At 36.1% G+C, this 22,351-nt stretch overlaps 1 protein-coding gene across 1 annotated transcript in view; it reads left to right on the top strand.

The window, feature by feature from the left end:
* LOC150084729 (acid phosphatase type 7) overlaps nucleotides 1-22,351 on the top strand; it is a 214,069-nt gene that overhangs the window by 48,091 nt on the left and 143,627 nt on the right. Inside the window, exon 4 of the mRNA XM_090375467.1 lies at nucleotides 3,753-3,778. Within this exon, the coding sequence (XP_090231593.1) occupies nucleotides 3,753-3,778 (26 nt within the window). The remainder of the gene's footprint in view (nucleotides 1-3,752; nucleotides 3,779-22,351) is intronic.

Raw genomic sequence — 22,351 nt, 5'->3', positions numbered from 1 at the left:
GCAGTGGCCATTTGTAAAACCTTAGCAGTTTAAAGTTTTACAAATTATTAATCTGTATACATATATATAAAATAGACAATTTATTTGTACTCTTAATACTGCCTTTTATTTCTTTGTGTATATAACTTTTTTTGGTGATGTAAACTGTTTTTGTTCTTTTTTCAAATTACAACTTTGTCAGCCTTAGTTGTTTTGGCACTATTAAAACCAAAATCCATCCATCAGGTCGTGAAATGTAAAGATTTTGCATTATTCAGTATTTTTTTTCAGAATGAAAAAAAAAAAAAAACGAAATATATATAAGTTAAAAAAAAAAAAAAAAAACTTTCCAGTTTATTTCATTTCATGACAACATGCATAATTTAACCACTGTGGCATATTATGCTTTATTATATAAATATAGTTATTAATTTAGAAGATAAATTTAGGAAAGCTATTCAGATGGTGCTGGAATGTAGTTCCAAAGCATTCTTTGTAATCTCTATTAATGGTATTCCACTTTCCAATTTATAAAAGTTGGCAGGTATGTTTGTGTCCTACTTGTAAACTGATTATTTTCCATGTATACTGTAGTATATCACAGGATTAAATTGATTGACAAAAGCCCGAATAATTCAATTTTTCAGTTTAATTGTCATACTGATCTTTTAGTAAAGAACTGGATAAAATTACAATACAGGGGTAAAGCTGTTTAGAAATAACTATGTTTATTCATAGGTCAATTTTTATGACTGAGTTTTGTCTAATTGGTTCTGGTACTGTTGGTCATGGCCATCGTACTTTACAAACCTAAACCCATGGGAATTTTTTTTAAGAATAACTGCAAACAGTTATCCTTAAAGGGAAAAAAAAAAAAAAAAAAAAACACCAATCAGTGTTAACCATTTCAAGAGTACACATGTCTGTGTGTGTATATATGTATATCTTTTCTTGTGTGGGGGCTCTGAGCAGTACATAAGTATATATGTTTTTCGAGGTCTTTTCAAGTATGTTTTAAATAATGCATTTCTTAAGTTGCATTTTAGGGCAAAAGCCTCATGTTGCTTAGTGAGAACAAGTTGCCATCATGGCAACTTGTGAAAGTATTCACAATATGAGATATACATAAGGACGCCAATATTATAACTATTTAGTAGTTAGCTGTGAGCAGATCTGATGCATTTGCCCTAACTTGTAAGCATGTTAATGCATTCCTTTATTTATGAATTGTCTTGAAATCTTCCAGTAAGTGCTGTTGTCTCTTATCAGTATTTCTAAGTAATTATGCAAACAATTTATAATAAATGGTGACATGAAAATATATTTTAAAATCAAAGGAGGTCATGCCTGTTAGTAATTATTGCCTGATTTTGTCTTAGTGTTAATAGTGACAAAATTATACGAAGAAGCAAGCTTATACAGCATCAATCAAAAAAAAAAAATTACCCACTTCACTTGCCACTCCCTTTTAATAATTTCTACAATCTTCCTTTAAATTTATGCAAACTAGCCACTTCCACAACACCAGGTGGGGGTTTATTCCAACAATCAGTTACTCTTTATCTGAAAGCAAATTTACAAACATCTTTCCTGCAACCATCCTTTTCCAATTTAAATTTATGCCCCACCCCTCCTTGTGTGATGTCCAAGAAAAACTTAAGAATGCCTTTGACATTTAGAATACTCAACCCATTTAAAGGCTTAACACTTCAATTGAGAGTCTTTTTAATTCCAAATGGAATCTAAAAGACAAGAGTAGGTAGGGTCACAAAAAACAGTACCCTATGGGTACTGTTTTTGTGCCCCTACCAAGTCTTGTTGCTCTTCACTGCACCTGTTCAAACAGACCTACACCCTTCCTGAAATGAGTCTTCCAAACCTGTGTACACTGCTTGTGATGCAACCTAGCCATTGCCATATACAACAGGATAATCACATCTTTGTCCCTTGCTGGAAAAATTCCTGTATTTCCCTGAGAGATCTCATAGCAACCTGTCAGCACTGTCAGAGACCAATCATCCATGGGTAATTGAACATTCTGGCATAAATATTCTGTCTTCTACATTTATATGTATATAGATGTAGAAGACAATATTACATCAAAAATGAAGTAATGACCTTGTGATTTCTTAGTGTTTTTTTTTCTTAATTTTTTAATGATATTTCCTGTATTTTTTATTATTATTATTATTTTTTAAAATTTTGATTTGGTTTTTGATATAATTTTATTCTAGCATTGGGCAGCCAAGTCAAGTAAGAACAAATTAATATTTAAAAGCATTTTTGTACAAAGCTTTTCTGTCACAGAAATAGTAGAAACTCATTCAGTGTCCTGACATGCTCTGAGAATCTCTCTGGAAAGGATTAATAATGGAACTCTCAACAAGATTACTAATGAACATTTTGTATGCTAATGGTGCACATATTAAAAATATTTTCACATGTTTTGGAAAGCATGTTTTCATATGTTTACCCAAGACTGTCAAATTCAGAGGAACAAAGCACATTGATGTACAGGGTGTGGCAGTAAAGTTTTCAGGTTGGTGCAATAAAAATAACACAAAAATTAAGGAACCCAAAAAGATTTTGTTTTTATTCAAAGTGATCACCACCTGATTGAATACACTTATTACTCCATTCTAAAAGTTTCTGAAAAGAGTTAGTGAAGGCATCCAAAGAGATAATGTTCAGTCAGCAGTCACGTTTTACTTTGTCCTCAACATCGTGATATCTCTTTCCTTTGAGGGTAGTTTTCACATTGGAATTGAAATTGATTAATGTTAGCTGAATAGGTGATTGTCATTCTGCTGGTGCTTGATCAGGAGGTAGGATGGATGGTTGATCCGTACAATGCCACGTTTTCATCAGAAATGTCTTCACAACAAGTGTGGAATGAGTGGTGACATTGTTGTGCAACAAGAACCAGCTGCTTTTCTCTCAAAATTGTGGCCTCACCCAGGAAATTCCTCAATAGTCTTTGAATTACCTGTACATAAAACACAGCATTCACTCTCCTTCCTTCAGATACAAATTCTTTGTGAATCACACTCTTTTTGTCAAAAAAAAAAAAAAAAAAAACATGATAAGCATAGCCTTGATCCTGGATTTCTATAAACAACTTTTTGGTCTTGGTGATGATTTTGAAGTCCACTGCATGCTCTGACACTTCTTCTCTGGGTCATTCTGAAACATCCAACACCATCTACAGTGACAATAGCCAATACAGTCTAGGAAATTAGAAATGTCTTGACAAATTTGAATGAAGTCTTTGCATGATGACACTTTTCCTTGCTTTTACTCATCCATGAGGCTGTACTGCACAAATTTTGCTCTGACCTTCCTTTTCCCTAAATCCGTATGCAGAATTTGACAAAGTGCCTCCTTATTCATATCTAACTCATCAGCCATTGTTCTGAGGGTGAAATGATGATCTCTTTCCACAATTTCTTAATCTTTTTGCAATTCTGTCTTTATTTTGAGAGGTTGACGGACACTCACTTCTTGGGTCATCACAAACATCCTCATGTCTATCTTTGAACCACTTATTCAAACACAGCTTAACTTTAAAATGTGACCACAACAGCACCAGTCTGGGAACTTTATTGCCACACCTTGTGTTTATATATTTTGGTAATTGTATTCAATTCAAATTGACTCTTCCTTTTTGGAAAGTTCCTAGAATACCCTATATTTAAAAATGTCAATTTATTTGAATTTCTCATAAGAAAAATATAATTTTTTTTATATTGTTTCAATTTTATTTTCTTAATTAGGTGACTTTGCATATGATCTTGATACAGTAAGTATGGGTTTATAATTTGCATATATATAAAATCCTTTAAGCAGTTATTGTCAAAGCATAACCATATATGGTAGCAATTAATATTATACAGGGTCTTTACATAAAAGTGAAACAGTGTTAAATTTATTTTCTTAATGAATTCTGTATGCAGTACTATAGCTTTTCAGTTTCAAAAACATTTTCTATTTGGAGACTTAGTATGCTACTTCTGTAACAAAGAACACCTGCCATATTTTCCAGGCCCAAATCTCAGTAGTTAAACTTCTGAAGGAGTATATTTAATGTACTATACCATTTTACATATTCAAGGGTTTAAAAGTAGAAATTTAAGACTGCAATAGTAGACAGCATTGTTTCTTTGTTTTTCACGTATGTAGCACATATTGAAGGCATTTTTAACAAAAATAAAAACTAAGATGCATTTAGGGCTAAAGCCTCAAGCTGCAAGCAAATTTAGACTATGTATATATTAAGTGCAATAGCATCATTTAATACACAGCCATTTCTGAATAATCAGAATATTTATAAGGTGGCATCGTTTAAGTTATATCTCATATTGTGAATACCTTCACGAGTTGCCATGATATTGCACTACTTCGAATAAGTAACACTTCACTACTCAGACAGCACCATTTCGGGGCTATTTGGCCCTTCTTCGGTGAGTAGGTGGCTGAGTATTAATGATGCTATTGCACTTAATATATACATAGTCTAAATTTGCTCGCAGCTTGAGCCTTTAGCCCCAAATGCATCTTAGTCTATATACATCGTATGATACATCATCTGATTTTCGCTCACTGAGGGTGATAGTAGATGGCTCTCTGTCTTCTAACTTCTCCACTAATGCCGGTGTCCCCAAGGTTCAGTTCTTTCCCCCACTGTTTTCCTCTTGTATATTAATGACCCTCTTCCATTGACTGGAAATCCTATCCATAGTTTTGCCGATGATAGCACATTGCATTTCGCTTTCCATTTTGAAAAACCTTGTCCTGCTCAATCAGCTTCAACTTCTTGAAAATCTGCTACCAGTTCCTTAAATGCCGATCTCCAGTGGGGCAAAGACAACTTAGTTGATTTCAATCCTTCTAAAACTCAGTCTTGTCTTATATTGCAAAAAGATTCTTTTTTTTTTTTTTTTTTTTTTTATTTGGTAGTTGTTGGCGCATCGGCTTCTGTGGCCATATTGCACCTCCCAAGGTTTTTGCAGTACTTTGATCCAAGCCCGAGGCGGGAATCGAACCCGCGACCTTTGGGTTGCCGGGTAGGTACTTTACCCACTCGGCTAGCCCGGTCGGCAAGATTCTTCTGCTCCTATGCTTATCTTTGGTGACACTCTAATTTCTAGGCAAGACGATATATCTCTTTTGGGGATTACCCTGACTTCTAATCTCTATTGGCACAAGTACATTACAAATTTGCTTCCTCTACATCTAAAATACTTGGTTTTCTCTTTTGCTCTCGGCATTACTTTTCTTCCAAACAGCTGTTCACTCTTTACAAATCACATATCTGCCCTACCATGGAATATTGTTCCCACATCCGGGGCGGTGCCCCCAAAACCTCTCTCTCTCTCAGGCTTCTTGATTCCATTTAGAAGAGGGCAGTTAGGTTAATTAATGATTCATCTCTAACAGAGTCTCTCCACTCGCTGTCTCATAGACGTACTGTTACTGCTGCATGCCTCTTCTACAGATATTTCCATGGGCACTGTTCTTCTGAATTGGTTTCTATAATTCCCGCTCTCTCTTTCAAAACAGTCCGAACACGTGCCGCCACCAGCCAACATCCACTTACTGTCCAACTTGAAACTCACAGAACCAACTTTTCATCTTCCTCGTTTATTCATTCAACTGCCGTTTTCTGGAACAACCTTCCTTAATACGTATTTCCTGAAAATTACAGTCTACAGAAGTTTAAGTCCAATATCAACAAATATCTTCTTTTGCCTTCGCAATCTCCAACCCAAGCACGGTACTAAGTACTATAGGTTCTAATACCTCTTGTGTTTGGGGTTTACATAAAAAAGAATGAGGTATGAAAGTAAGGCAGGCATTGCAAAATGACATTCGATGTTATAAACAGATGTATGCAGAGAAAAAGAAGAAAAGAACTGTGCAAACTAAGCTGATCAGTTATTTTTCAAAATAAAAATACAGTACATACTTCACTTATATTCTTTTGGTATGTACATACTGCAATAAAAATCATTTGTACTGTACTTACTAGTATTTTTCATTTTTATCATTTTAATTTCTTTTTTGCAAGAACTTCGTGTGCATCAATTTATAGTAAACAAACACCTATATATTTTTGCAACTCGACCTATATAATCAAATTGTTGGAACACATTACATTAAAATACATACTAATAACACCTCGATTAGGGCAGTTTGCATTGCGCATTTTTTTTTTTTTTGCACGAATTAACCATGCTATGCGAGGTATTCCTGTATCCCCAAGCAAAAAAATCTAAAGGGGTGAGATTTTTTAATGTATTCAGGCAACCTTGCCTTCATATTACTTTGTTAACCCCTGGCCACTGTGTCATGACAGGTAGTTGCAACTACACTATTATGTAAAAAAAAAAAAAAAAATCCAGACAGTATACCCTCCACTACAGCTCTGAATATGACTCATCTGAGGGAACAGTTATGACTATTCTCCACGAGCATTTGGTAATGACTGAGGTCAGTGCAAGGTGGACGTCACTTTGCTGATGATAATGAACTGAAGTCTGCTATTACTGCATTCTTTGGTGGACAGGACGAAGAATTTTATTTATCTGGTATTTCCTCATTGCCAACAAATGGAACTAGTATATTGAAGTTCAGGGGAGTCACATTGAAAAATAAAACCAGATTTTTGCCTCTATCTCATTTCCTTCATAGGTAGGTATATAATTTATTGAACATCCCTCGTACATCTTCTAGATTATTTTACTGTTCTTTACTTTTCTTCTATGTAATTTGTTGATTCTATATGTTAATATTATAGTACCTTTTATATGATTTAAGCTGTCCTTATTTAACAATCTTTCATTTTTTAGTTCCCACTCAATAAATAATTTTGATATTTTATTTAATATTAATGCAACTCCTCCTTGCTTATTATAATTTCATCCTAAGTTATCATATAGCCTTATTATCTTTTCATCCTGATTATTTTCCCTGGCTTTCTGTTTCTTTGTCCTGTCCATCTTGTTTCATTTAGTCTTAACATCTGCCCCCTTGTATATGTCAATCATACCATTTGCAGTTTCCCTGCCTGGTAAAGTATCCTTAAATTCCATCTTTGGCTTCAAATCTGATCTTCTGCTACCCCTTTTTGCAGCCTCATATACTTCTTTGTCTTGATTTCCATAGCAGTTTTCTTTTTGTCCTCCCTCTAGGTTTGGGACTGGCAGAATGACATAAACCATCCTGTCAGAATTGGATATCATATGGTGACAGAAATAGCAACAATAGTTTAGGAGGAAAGGTCTGTAAGTGAAACAGAAAGGGAATAAGAAGAATGGGAAGAAAAAATTTAACATGAAGCCAGAAGCTGCTTTGATACTTTAATAAATCTGTTTGGCCTGACAAAGAATTGAAAAAATATTTTTACATTCTAAGCAAAACGAAGATATGAAATGACAATGCAATGCAGTCAGTCCATTTACTGAACAGAAAATTTCTGGATTTTTCAAAGAAGACTGGAGGGGAAGGAGCTGTTTACATTCAATTAAATTTATAGTTACTGATATTTTGGCAAATGAATTTATTTTAAAAAAAATGTGTTTTTTTTCTATTTGACTTGAACTAGTTTTGTATTCAGTCCTGTTTTGAATATAAGAATTTTCTACCCTTTCATCATATTTGTGTATGACAACTATCTAAATTAAATATAAATTGCCTGGTTTCAACTTGAAATATGCCTCACAGTGAAATAGCAAATAAAAAAAAAAATATATATATATATATATATATATATATATATATATATATATATTAAAAAAACAAAATATATATATATATATGTGGTTGTGCAAGGACAAAAACAGTGAGCATTTATTAGTTGAAACTGCACAGATAAGAAAAGAAGAGGTAGTGAAGGCTCCAAAAATGTTATTTTCAATTTCTAGATGGCAGTAATCAAAATAGTTCCAAGTTATATCCACTGTATTTCCTTGTGATGACTTTGTAGTAAAAAAAAAAAGAATCAAATCTGAACAACCTGAATGCATGTGGAATTCCTTTACAAACTGTCATGTACTTATTGTTGAAAATGCCTTTTTACTTATTGTTGAAAATGCCCTGTTTTTTACACCTGCCCTGTTATGGCAGGTGTAAAAAATGGAGTAGCATGGGTATTAAAAAAAAAAAACATTGTGAGCATTTGGTGATAATAGGCTGCATTTTCATATCATTATTTGTGCTGAAAAAAAAGGCTGTCATGCACTTTTGCATGAAGGCATGCAGACTTTCTCTGACAGTGGATGAAAGCCTCCTTTCAGCACATAAATACAAAGAATGATGTGTAACTTTCTTATATCAGTAGGGTTTTTTAAATCTTTCACTTCCATTTTGAAAGCATATTTCCTAACTAGACTCAATCAGAAGAATGATTCTGATTTAGTCAAAGCCAAATCAATTGCCAAGGTCATGAAAAATCTGAAGCAAGAGAAACAGATTCTGTTATTTTGTTCAGTGAGGAAGTACTTCTTTGCTGATTGTGACTATATGGTGCACAAATTTCATCAACTGGTCATGCATCATTTTCAAATTTGAAATATTTTGTGGACAATTTTCCAGTACAGCCAGGCCTCCATAACGCGAGTTCGATTAATGCATTTTCAGTTACCGCTATTTGAAAAAAATTATACCACTTTTCACTTTACACGATGCAAATTTCCAGTTAACGCAATTTTTTTTTTTTTTTTTTTTTATGCGTTATTTGAAAAAGATTTGAATCACGCATTAAGCTTACCATGCATCAGACGGGCAATAAACAAACGTTTGCCTGCTGCTTGCCTCAGTGTGTTCCATCAACCATCGGAAGAAGACGTGCTACTTGTTTGTCTCCCACTAATAAAGTCAATGCAGACTTGTATTTAAAAATTCGAATTTTTAAATGCAAAATTCAAAAAATTCTAAATTTTAAATGAGCCAGATGAAAATGTTACCACGAAGGAGATAATGGTAAAAGAACTAGATGAAATCTTTTGTATTGCAGAGAACCTCAAACAAACCTCAAACAAAAGGTTTGAGGTTCTCTGCGATATTTAATTCGCCAGGGCCCAGAGAAGATTGTCGGCTATCAGAAATTGATTGATGAAAAGAGAAAGTCAACACTGTTCAAATATTTCCGCAACAGTCATTTCTTCATTGTGTATTTTATGTCAGAGGTTCCCAAACTTTTCGGTTCATGGCGCCCTTTGTGTCTCAATAATTTTTTCACGGCACACCTAGACCAAAAGAAATACCTAACAGTTCCGTTTATTAAGCAGTTAGGTCCAAACAACTTAATAAGAAATGTTGAAACTGTGAACTACCTCGAGCTAGTAGTTCGCACGTTGTCTGACAGATGTCGAGTATCACTGTGTTTTCCTCGAAAATTTAAAAATATTCCGCGGTGCACAGTTTGGGAACCGCTGTTTTATGCAGTAAACATTTAATTCCATAATTATTATCATTATCTTTTACATTATATACAGTTAAAAAGTTATTTAAAAGGTATTTTTAAAATTCTTTATGGACATTCCAGAAGGTCAAGGGCCAATTATAATTTTTCCTATTGATTATTATATTCGATTAATGCATTTGCGCAATGCGCTTGCGGTACGAATTAATCGCATTAATCGAGGTCAGCCTGTACTTCTTGGTGGTCATTAAATATTTAAAAAAAGATGAAGCAAATAGTTGAGAACCCACCAGACACTGTTATGAAAGAAGGAATTGGTGTATAGTGGTCCTTGGATGAGGAATTGACAAGTGCACAAGGAAGCTTATTTTAACCACATATTTTAGCACTTATTTTAACTGCACTTAGCACTTACTTTAACAAATTATCCCAAGTTATTCAAGGCGCCTCCGTAGCCAGGTGGGAAGTAGCAGCAGTGCGTAGCACATGCTTCTTGATTAGACCGGGGGTTTGAGCCCGTCACTACCAAATATGGAGGATGTGGAAAGGTTAGGGAATGACCACCGCATATCCCCGGAGCAATATGGCCTTAGTTGCTAATGCTCCTAAAAAAAAATAACAAATAACAACCAAGTTATTCATGGCATTTTAATAATTCTTCATAGAATTTCTGAGTGTCAAAGAATATTCAACCAGATGGGGGGAAAAAAAAAAAAAAACTGAATTCAAACTTCTTTCTGCTGCAATTTTGGAAATGCTTCTGGACAGCTATGTCATTATTTTGAACAAAACTTTCACTCATCATTTCTGAAGAGGTACAAAGTCTGCAACAGTATTTTTCTTGAAGCAGTCATAATCAGTTGATGTCTAAAAGACAGTCCAAATAAAAATGCCTAGACAAATCCCAGTTTATTATTATCATTATTGCAGGTAAACAGTTCTTTGGGTGAATTTTAATATAAAATGCATATGTTAGCAAAATTTATGTTGTAAGGAAGCAAGCTTATACAGCATTAGGGGACACCACCTTCCCATACATTCATCACCCCCTCTAATAATGTGTCTAATTCTTCCTTAAATGTATTCAAGCTACTCACTTCCACAACACCAGATGATAGTTTGTTCAGATCAATTAATCTCTGGCTAGCTGAAAGCAAATTTTTACACATCTCCTTTTTTAATTTCAGTTTGTCCCCTGTGTGTGTGTGTGTGTGCGCGCGCGCTTGCGTGTGTTGTCTGAGGAGTTAGAATACCATATTCGTTAAGTTTACTCAATCCTGAGGATTCAAAAAAATTCAAAGTGCCAGCTGAGGCTTGAACTTTGGATATATATTTTTTTTTTTTTGAGTGGGTGACCCAGTGTTTCCATTGCATGGCAGAAATTTTGGATCATAGTAGTGAACCCAACATTCATTAGCAATAACAGTTCAGGCAACAACTGTTCTTTATTCTGGGTGGTATTCTCCAAAAGAGTTCTTGTGATGCCTCTTTGTGACTGTCACTCAGTCTCTTACGTGCCTGGAACCCATCAGCAAGACACCTTTGTAATGCATAGCTGCTCATGTTGGATGACTTGCTGACCCAGAGCCAACCTTAACTTCATTGGCTATCTGTTCATTATTCATTCTACAGTCTTTCATAATTTATGCACTTTGTTGACCATTTCCTCAGTAATGTTAATAACCGCCTAGATTTTGGGTCATCTTCGATGCTCTCTCAACCATGCTTAAATTCAATAAACCACCTGTGGATAGTATGCTCTGATGGAGTAGATTCCCCATATATATTGTTCAAACATTGAATGATTGTTGGTAATTCTATGTTGTCTTTGGTTAGGAATTTTATAGCTGCTCAAATTTTTCCATTTTTGGCTTGATTGTCAGCAGAATCACACTTGCCAAAAAGTAACAGAATAAGTTATATGGCTGAAATTTTGTGCAGATACAACTAAGACTATTTTCTATGCCTATTCGTACCTTTGTAACTAAATGTAGATTGTGTTTAACAAAGCATTTTGAGTGCCCCTCGTATAACCATTTTCTGACACTAAACGATACCCTTTTATCCATAGCACTAACTTGCCCCTAATGCCACATTGCTCTAATTTGTATGAGATCCCAGTGCAGGTCATTGATGCTGCACCAGTGGATGCCCTCAGCCTCAGAAGAGAATAGCATATTTTGACTTCAGTGGCACACCTACAGCTCTCATCCAGGTTCTGCTACATCTGAACAAACATCAGATGCAAGGACTGATGACTCTTGTCAGGCTGCAGTTAACAGCTGGCACCTCCGTAGCCAGGTGGGAAGGAGCAGCAGTGCGTAGCACACGCTTCTTGATTAGACCGGGGTTCGAGCCCGTCACCACCAAATACGGAGGATGCGGAAAGGTCAGGGAATGACCACTGCATATCCCGGAGCAATATGGCCTTAGTTGCTAATGCTCCTAAAAACCAAATAACAAACAACAAACAAACAGTTAACAGATTACATCTCGGAGAAGGTTTAGAAGTAGCTGAGTGGTCAGGAGTGTGAGTGCTGTAGCATGTACTCTTTTGAATGGAGTGTGATTTGAGCCCATGGCTGCTAAATACAATTAATGATTGTATTCATGATTTATTGTAAACTCCGTTGACCTGGTGGTCATGTCGGAATATAACAAGAATATTTATTATTATTATTTTTTAATTATGTCAGTTCATTTTTGAGTAATTCAATATCAATAATTAACATTACTAGACAACTGGCAAAGGCAGGATTGTGTTTGGCGCATCTCACTAATAGATTCATTAATGATAATTCAAGGTTGTGTTTCAGGATTAATCCTTACATGGTAATGCCCAGGTGAGTGCTTCTACCTTTAATCATCAAAGGCTTACAAATCAAATGGCACAATTACGATGTGTGATGCAATTTTTTATAATAGGCATTCCACTGGTTTTTGATCAAATTAATCTCATGGGTCAATATTATGTTGCAACTATACTTAGACAGGGAAGTTCATTTCTCGAGAGGATATTGGGAAACTTTGTGACTTGATACTAAGATGCATAACAGTTTACATCATTGCTGGTGGAAGGGGAATTGTACTGTATTCTGATTTATTCAGGTTTTCCGTGATATATTTTGCTGTAATGTTTTGATCACTCTTTTCATTTCTTCCTATCCGTTTGTTATCAAAGCTCAGATAAAGCAACCAACACATTTTGAGTTTAGCAATTTTTCTGATACTGAACATATTAGTAGTGGATTTGGCAGTTTAGGAATCTTAAGCTGGAACACTTTTTTTTTTTTTTTTTTTTTATTCATGTGAAACCTCCAAATGCAAAAGTTATTAGAAAATTTTAAAGGTTGAGAAAACAGAAGATACTTGTTGACATCAGACTTGAATTTCTGTACATTTAATTTTCAGGAAATATATATTCCAGAGTAGAAATAGACAGAATAAATTGGGAATGTCCCATATTGATTCTAAGAGTTTAGAGTTGGACAGTGAATGGATTGACTGGCTTGGAAGAGAGTTGCAGGAAGGGGTTACAGGTGCTAAATCAGTAGGACAGTGCCCATGAAAGTATCTATAGAAAAGGCATTCAGCAGAAACTGATTACACTGGTCAACAAAAAATGTTACGAAAATGAAAATACCCAACCTAGACTAATTTTATGCTGCTGAACACGAGAATCACATTAAAATTTGTTGATTGGCTCTTGTTTTTGAATTACAGTTGGTGTCTCGTATTAACGAGTTACCTTACATTATCAACTATGGCTTGGAAAATCACATGGCAACACCACAGTTTCAGTACTACCACGCTCTTATTACATGATCGGCAACTGTCACCTTGCTGCATCACGTGATAAGTTTAATTCAGTTGCACTAATCCTCGAATGCGGCTTGTACTGGGCAATTTGTCCTCTATGAGATTGCTACTTTTTGTGCAGTATTTGTGTTGTGTAAGGTTAATATGCCCCATAATTTGTGTAAATAGTCCAGATGATTTCTGTTACTTATGTGGAGAAGTCACTTTAGCTTCAAGAATGCATCTCTTAACTCGAGCCATAAAAAGGCCTATGCCTTTTTCAGTGTAAAATAGGCGACCACACATATGCTGCACTACTTGTTCATCAAAACTCAATGCGTGGGGGAATCGAAAGGGATATTTTATGCCTTTCGCAGTGCCGATTATATGGAAGGAGCTAACAAATCATGTCGCAGACTGTTACGTCTGTAAAGGGATGACAATGAAAAGAAGGAAAAATGACATACCCAAATATACCATCTGCAATAACCACCAAACTGTTTTCCTGTACACTCAGATGAAGACACTGATGAACATCAACTCGATATACACAAAGAAGTGCAGCTGCCATCTACGTCAAGGGATCTGCCACTTTGTCCAAACCTTTATCCTTCTGAATCACATAAGATCACAGAAAGTGAGCTTAATGATCCCATCAGGCATCTCAAACTGCCAAAGGTATTCAACATTTTATTAGGACTACACAAGGGTTACACTTTTGTACCATTGTATTGTTGCTTTCTCTGCAAGTGAGATAGTTGTTCCAAGGATATGCACTATGAGAAATTAGTTGGCCTCAACGAAAATCATTAACACCTGGAATGAAGAATGTAGCATTTGAACCTCTGATAGATCCAAATAAAGTTTTGTTTCCACCACTCCACATCAAACTGGGGCTCATGAAAAATTTTGTGAAGGCTTTGGAAGTGAATGGTCCTGCATTCACATACTTGCAAGAGAAATTTCCAAGACTTAGTACAGAGAAGATTAAGGCAAACGTTTTCATTGGTTCACAAATAAGGCAATGTTTCAAAGAACAGTTCAAAGGTGTCCTTAATGATAGCGAGAAATCAGCATGGAAAGTCTTTTGAAATGTTTTGACTGGTTCTCTAGGAAATGTTAAAGCTGGAAACTACAGGCAGCTTGTGGAAGATCTCATTACTTCTTAAACGTGGGTTCTTGTACTTTGGATGTAAAGTAGCGAGGACAAGAACTGAGTCCACACATGCTGCACTACCTGTTAATCAAAACTCAGTGTGTGGGTGGGTCGAAAGTGACATTTTATGCCTTTCACAGTTTTTTTTCACTTTTTTCGAAAACCAGTCAATCTGCCATTTTAAGCACAATTTCAGTGTTTGTCATTGAAGATGCATTTCTTGCACTCTCACACCTCGATTTTTTCCCACCAAACTGTGGTGCTGTCAGCGATGAACATGGTGAGCTATTCCATCAACATGTTGCAACGATGGAACAAAGACACAAAAGCAAATGGAATGCCACCACGTTAGCCGATTACTTTTGGATAGTGAAAAGGGATGCTCAAACGGAAAAGGTCCCATGAAAGGTTAGCTACATCTTACTGCCAAATAAATAAAAAATATCTTTTATAAATATAAAAAAACTACTTTTTTGAAAACAAGAGCCAATCTGCCATTTTAAGCACTATTTCCGTGTTTAGCACCCCAAAATCTATAAAGTAATCTCACTTTCATGCCCGTAATAAGATATGATCCAAAAATTTGTTGTTCAGTGTAATCTGTGATGCAGAGACTTTGTAAGAGACAGGTCATTAATTAACCTGTCTTCCATTCTTTTGAATGGAGTCCAGAAGTTTGAAAGAGGTTTTCAAACAATATTTCATGGTAAGGTAGATTTGAGATTTGTACAGCTTGAGTAGTTGTTTTGATGAAAAGTAATATTGAGAACAAAAAAGAAACCCAATTCTTTTGATGCAGAAGAAACAGTATTTCAAATGTGCTTATGCCAAGAGTCATGTTAGAAGTCATGGTAATCCCTAACAGAAATATGTGACCTTAAAATCTGAGTATCATTGAAGGAGAGCATAGAAGCAGTAATAGTGTTTGCCATATAATGCAAGGAAGTCACAGGCTTTTGCTGCACTGGCAAAAAAAAAAAAAAAAAAACCCAAACAAGTAGATAAGAAAAGAAAACGCAAATTATATGCTTCCCTCCCCATGCAGGTAAGTGTCCAGTTGAGCTTTGAATTTATTCAAACTGTCAGCGTCAACTACCTGTGGGGGCAACTTGTTCCAGCTGTCAGTGACTTGCTGGCTAAAAGAAAACTTCCTACCATCTAATCTAAACCTCAGACCTAGTAATAGAGGCACGTGATGCAAGAAAGTAAGCGTATGAGATTATGTAGCACCAACAAAAAAAAAAATAAAATAAAATTTCACACAACCATTCCCTCTAAAAGTTTGTCCATTTTCTCCTTGAATTTATTTAAGCTATCAACTTCCACAACAGCAGATGGAAATTTCTTCAGCAATTAACCACCTGCTCGCTAAAGGCAAATTTCCGCACATCTGTTATGCAATTTGAATTTATGCCCTCTCAGATCCGTAATCCAAATAAGCAGAAGAATCCCATCAGAATTCAGCGTGCTCAACCCATTCAAGGCTTTATACACTTCAATCAGATTATCTTACAGGTGTCTAATCTCCAGCTGCTGCAATTTGCAGAACTTAAGCATTTCTTGGTAAGAGGACCCCTTCGTTCCCCTCACCAATGTTGTTGCCCTTCTCTGTACATGCTCGAGCAACTCTACATCCTTCCTAAAATGAGACCTCCAGACCTGTATGCAGTACTCAAAGTGTGGCCTGACCATTGACGTTATACAATTGGATAATTATCTTCTTCTCCCTGCTATAAAAATTCCTGTATATCATTGACAAAACCCCATGACCTGCTCTGGCAGCCTGCATTGCTCAGAAAACTTTATATCTGACTGCACAATTACTCCCAGATCTTTTTCATTTTCTGCCACCCTAAATGTAGTACCACACAGTTGGTATGCTCCTCTGGGGTTACTTTTACCCATATGCAGTACTTTGACAAATGCAATGTTAAACTTCAATTGCCACTTCTCAGCCCATCTACCCAAATTTTCTAGATCCTGTTGCAGTAGCACACTGCTATTACTGTCATTAACAACCCCGCCAATCTTTGTATCATCTGCAAACTTTGACTCTAACCCTGATATACCTTCATCAGTATGAAGCCAACCTTTGTATCATCTACGTAGAGCAGTACCCATTGACCACCACTCTGTCTTCTCCCACGCAATCACCCTTTTATCCATTGAAGCAACTTACCCTTAATACCATGCTTTTTTTTTTTTTTTTAATGAAAACCCCAAACACGAGAGGTATTAGAACCTATAGGCCATAGCACTGTGCTTGGGTTGGAGGTTGAGAAAACGAAAGAAGATATTTGATGACATTAGACTTGAACTTCTGTAGGCTGTAATTTTCATTAAATGGATGTAAATCGATGTTGGCTGGTGGCAGCACATGTTTGGACTGTTTTGAAAGAGAGAACAGGAATTATAGAAGCGAATTCAGAAGAACAGTGCCCATGGAAGTATCTGTAGAAAAGGCATAAAGCAGAAATAGTACCGTCTATGAGACAGTGAGTGGAGAAACTCTGTTAGAGAGGAGTCTTTAATTAACCTAACTGCCCTCTTCTGAATGTAACCTAGAAGCCTGAGAGAGGTTTTGGGGGCCACTACCCCAGATGTGGGAACAATATTCCATGGTGGGGCAGATTTGCGATTTATACAGAGTGAGCAGCTGTTTGGAAGAAAAGTAATGCCAAGAGCAAAAGAGAAAACCAAGTTTTTTAGATGCAGAGGAAGCAATATTTGTAATGTGCTTGTGCCAAGAGAGATTAAAAGTCAGGGTAAACTCCAAAAGGATATATCGTCTTGCCTAGAAATCAGAGTATCACCAAAGATAAGCATAGGAGCAGAAGAATCCTTTTTGCGAGATACAAGACAAGACTGAGTTTTAGAAGGATCAAAATCAACTAAGTTGTCTTTGCCCCACTGGAGATCGGCATTTAAGGAATTGGTAGTGGATATTCGAGAAGTTGAAGCTGATTGAATAGGGCAAGATTTCTCAAAATGGAAAGTGGAATGCAATGTTCTATCATCGGCAAAACTATGGATAGGATTTCCGGTCAATGGAAGAAGGTCATTAATATACAAGAGGAAAAGAGTGGGAGAAAGAACTGAACCTTGGGGGAACCAGCATTAGTGGAGAAGTTAGAAGACAAAGAGCCATTTACCATCGCCCTCAGTGAGCGATCAGAGAGAAAACTGGATGACCAATTACAAAAAAACATTTGGCAAACCATAAGATGGAAGCTTGTTTAGAAGACCTTTTGCCAAACACGAACTAAAGCCTTTGAGATGTCAAGAGCAACTGCTTGTGTTTCACCAAACTTTTCCATTGAATTTGTCCATAAATGGGTAACATAAGTCAGAATATCACCAGTGAATCGACACTGTTATTGTTTGTTATTTGGTTTTTAGGAGCATTAGCAACTAAGGCCATATTGCTCCGGGGATATGCGGTGGTCATTCCCTGACCTTTCCGCATCCTCCGTATTTGGTGGTCACAGACTCAAACCCTGGTCTAATCAAGAAGCATGTGCTACGCACTGCTGCTCCTGGCTACGGAGGTGCGTGGATCGATACTGATGGGATCCATACTGGCGATCGTTGATCAGATGGAAGGTTTCTAGCTAGTTCAAGAGTTGGTTAATTGATTTTTCCATTACTTTAGAAAGAGTAGAAGTAATTGGATGGGAGGGATTTGTCACCCTTTTTAGGAACTGGATGGATATGAGCAAATTTTCAACCAGAAGGAAAAACACCTTTGGAATAAGAAAGTGAAAAAAAGGCTGCGAAGAACAGGAGTAAGTTCAGGAGCACAGGTTTTGAAAACAAGTGGAGAGATACCATCAGGACCTAGAGCTTTCTTAGCATCAAGATTTGTCAAAATCCTTCTGACATCCTTTTGCCGGAAGACCACAGGTGGCATCGAATGGAGTGTGTTGGGAATCATAGGAGGTATTTTATCAAGATTATTAATACATGAGTTGGAAGAAAAATGGGATGCCAGCAGGTCAGCTTTATCCTTGGCTGAAGTGACAACAGAACCATCTGGTTTTGACAGAGGTGGGAGCAGAAATAGGCAAAAGTTGCGGCCAATAGCTTTGGCAAGAGACTAGAATGCTCGGCTACCATTAGTGTGAGAAGCAAGTTTTCTACTCTTAGCCTGTTCAAAATATTGTTTAGTTTGGACTGATTAATAACTGCTTTACAAATGTTGCAAGCTTTATTGTAGGCAGAAAATGAAACTGAAGAATCGGAACCAAGCCAGTTACGATATGCAGCATTTTTCTCTTGAACAGCCTTAGCACATTTATTAGAAAACCAAGGTTTAGATTTTAAAATGGAGTGTGGAATAAAGGATTCCATTACTACAAGAATAATTTCACTGACACGATCTGAGCAAATGAAAGAAGAAAACAAATCTCGCAGGTCATCCCATTTTGTATTCTTGTAATGCCAAATAATACAAGGTTGGGAATAGCGATGAGATAAAGGCTCCATTGGAGAAGAGACAATCACCAAGTTGTGATCTGAGGTGCCTGAAGAACGACTCACTTCGACCGTGTACTTAGAAGGGTTGTTTGTGAGAAAAAGATCAAGTGTGTTGGCTGCATGGTTAGAATTGTCTGGTATTATTGTAGGTAAATGAACAATCTGTGCAAGGTCATTAGCAATTGCAAAAGCCTCAGCATCTCGACCAGCTGGGTCGGTGTTACTAGAAAACAGAAGTCAGCTGGAGTTGTGAACATTAAAATCACCAAGGAAAATTACCTCACTGTTAAGGAAGTTGGACTGGAGAAAGTCCAGTTTCAAAGAGCACAAAGTGATTAGTGGAGTTGGGAGAATGGTAGGGACAACAGATGAATTTGACACAATGAGGTAGAGAGATTTTAAGCCAGAGAAGATCGAAAAGAGGAGATTCCAAATTACCAAGTCTCTGACAGGGAATATCGGAACGGACATATGCACAAGTACCACCTTTGAGGTGAAAAGAATCATACAGCGAATAATTTGGGCAACTGAGATGAGTAAGTAGGTGAATCAGCCGATAACTGAGATTCTGTCAGAAAAAGTACATGGGGTGTTGCAGACTGCAAGTGGAAATAGACATCATTGAGATTATAATCGAGACCACGTATATTTGTAAAATGAACTAGGAAGTGTTTACTGCTGCTCCAATTTGTACAGTAATCTTCCATGTGCAACAGTGTCAAAAGCTTTCCTGAAATCCAAGGATATGATGTCAGAATTATTTTTTGCATCCAGTTCCTTTGTAACCACATCATAGTAGCCAATCAAATTTGTTATACAAGACTTCCCCTCAACAAACCCATGCTGTGTGTGAATTATTGCTGCAGTCTTGTCTTGATGATTCTGCAATGCATCTTTAACCAGTTTAACAAGTTAGTCAGTGTATATGCATTCAGGTTTTGATGTACTCATATAAGTCATGAACTGTAAAAAATGTTGTTTTCTTGTCTTTGCTTTATAGCTATGTAAAGTAGTTGTATTTTTGAATTGTAATGTCAAGGAAACAAAATTTTTGATGAAGGTAGGGTTTCAAAAACAGTTAGAAAAGTGAATACCTCCCTCTTTTTGTAAAGGTAAACCTGTTTTTTTTTTTTTTTTTTTTTCATTTACAAAAAAATTTACAAATTATTCACCTGATTATGAAGCTCAGCTAAAATTTTATTGTTATATATATTGTAAAGCAGTTTGCTGCACTTAATAAAACCACTCAAAGAATGTCATATCACGCAACTGCACTTCAGCAAACCTCCACATTTAGTGATGTGGTGTGTCAGGATAGTACCCAATTTCATTCCAAGTGTTTTGAAGCATCTGTTGAAAAATGGAAGTCACTGCCTCTTCAAAGTGGTCTTTAACTTGGTGACATTGTTAACTTTTTTTGCATACACCTTTTTCTTTATGTAGCCTAATACAGAGAAATCCATAAGTGTTTTATCTGGAGAATGAAGAGAATGGAATGGAACCGTCCTGACCAATCCATCAGTTAGGAAATTGCACATATGCAAGCTCCAGTGTGGTGGTGTCCAATCTTGCTGATAGAACACGTGGCTGCATATCTTCCAGCTGAGGTGCAGCATACAATTTGAGCATATCTGGGTAATTTACAGAGGGGAAAAAAAAAAAAAAAAAAAAATGGCCCAACCACTTGACTGAAGGACAGCGAATATCACATGTTGGGACTATCACACTCATGTTCTCAAAATGAGTGGGGATATTCAGATCCCCATAGTGTGTCTGATAACTTTACCAGACAGGTGAAATGTTGCTTTGTCACTGAAAACTGCATTTTCCAGAAAGTGTTCATCCTCATCTATATGGTAGAGAATGTGAACAGCAAATTCTTCTCTTGGTTTATTGTGAGGCTTAAGACAGACAAGAATTCAATAATGAATCAACCTCAATTTTTTTAACAGAACTAAAGAAAACACTAACTGAAAGTTCAGTTGTTACATCAAGTTTATGGGGAAAATGCTGTCAGGAGCTCACATGTTTGAATGACAAAAGATTTTTAGATGAAAGAGAGAATGTGAAAGATGATGAATGACCAGGCTGTCTCAGTATCCATGAAAATTGAAAATGTGGACCTGCTTGGAATGTTGATTAGAAATGCTCAATGTTTAAGCATTAGAATGGGTACACTAGAGCTAAATATGGAGACAAAGAAACAGTTAGATAAATTTTAATTGAAAATTTAGGCAAGAAAAAAGTGTGTCAAGATGGTGCCAAAAATTTTGAACGAAGATCAAAGAATAAGATGACTCCAAGTTTGCGAAGGTTTAAAAAAAAAAAAAAAAAAAAAACCTCTACAAGATCCAGACTTTGAGTACTGCAATTACTTCATAAGTAATTGCAGTTGCACTGGGTTGCAACTGCAATTACTGGATGTCTGGTAATTACTTTTAGTTTCTGGGTTGCACTGGAACAGTGCAACCCAGAAACTAAAAGACAGGCAATGCAGTGGAAGACAAAACAATCCCCCAAACCAAAAAAAGACAAGAATATCAAAATCAAAAATGAAAATCATGTTTCTTGTTTTCTTTGATATTAAAGGAATTATTATGGCTGAATACATCCCACACAATTAGACTGTCAATCAAACATACTATGTTGAAGTTCTGATAAGGCAGCATGAAAAAATTTGAAGGAAGAGACCTGAATCGGTAAAAGAAGGTTTGATTCTCCAGCAAGACCCTGCTCCAGCTCGCAACTCACTCTCTGTTCACTGGTTTCTGGCCAAAAAAACCGAACTCCCTGTGTATGAATGTGCACCCTACTTGCCAGATGTAGCCCTTTGCGACTTTTTTCGCTTCCCTTAATGTACTTTGGGGAACAGAGACACAGTCATTCAGGAAAAAATGACCAAAGTGTTAAAAGGGCTTACAGAAGATGACTTCCAGAAATGTTTCTGTGCTGGGAAAAAAATGTTAAACCCAAGGCAGTTATTTTGTACAGGAATAACTTGTAAGGTACAAAAATTTCATTATATTTGCTTTATTGCAGCAATCTCATTATTTGATAACCACACCTTGTATGTAAGATTTTTTCACTTATAATCTGAAATGATTTACCATTTTTAACTTTTAATATAACATTTTTTCCCCGTCTTCATTATAGAAGAGGATAAACCAGTATCATAGTTATCATGTCATATACAATTTCATGAGAAAGAATCCATAGCAATTTTGAAGATAAATTCCAAAATTGCAATAGGGAAAATGAAGAACTAAAACAAGATGCTTTAGCCAGGGGAAATTTAGCAGCATTAGCCATATAATACAAGGCAACCATAATCTTTTGCCGCACCAGCCAAAAAATCAATAAAAAATAAGTAAACAATAAACAAGCAGAAAATAATAATAATAATAATAATACATCCAGAAAAGGCGCAGTTATATTTCAAACACAGCATGGGCTTGCTAAGGGGAAATCAATCAAATTGGTCAAACAAGATTGACCAATTTGACTGATTACTATGATGTGGG

Source organism: Mastigoproctus giganteus, chromosome 6, assembly GCF_048544385.1.
Source record: "Mastigoproctus giganteus isolate SK-2022 chromosome 6, ASM4854438v1, whole genome shotgun sequence".
In the NCBI taxonomy this organism is placed as follows: domain Eukaryota; kingdom Metazoa; phylum Arthropoda; class Arachnida; order Uropygi; family Thelyphonidae; genus Mastigoproctus; species Mastigoproctus giganteus.
Note: the sequence above shows the minus strand (reverse complement) of the source record. Positions and strands in the feature narration are given on the sequence as shown.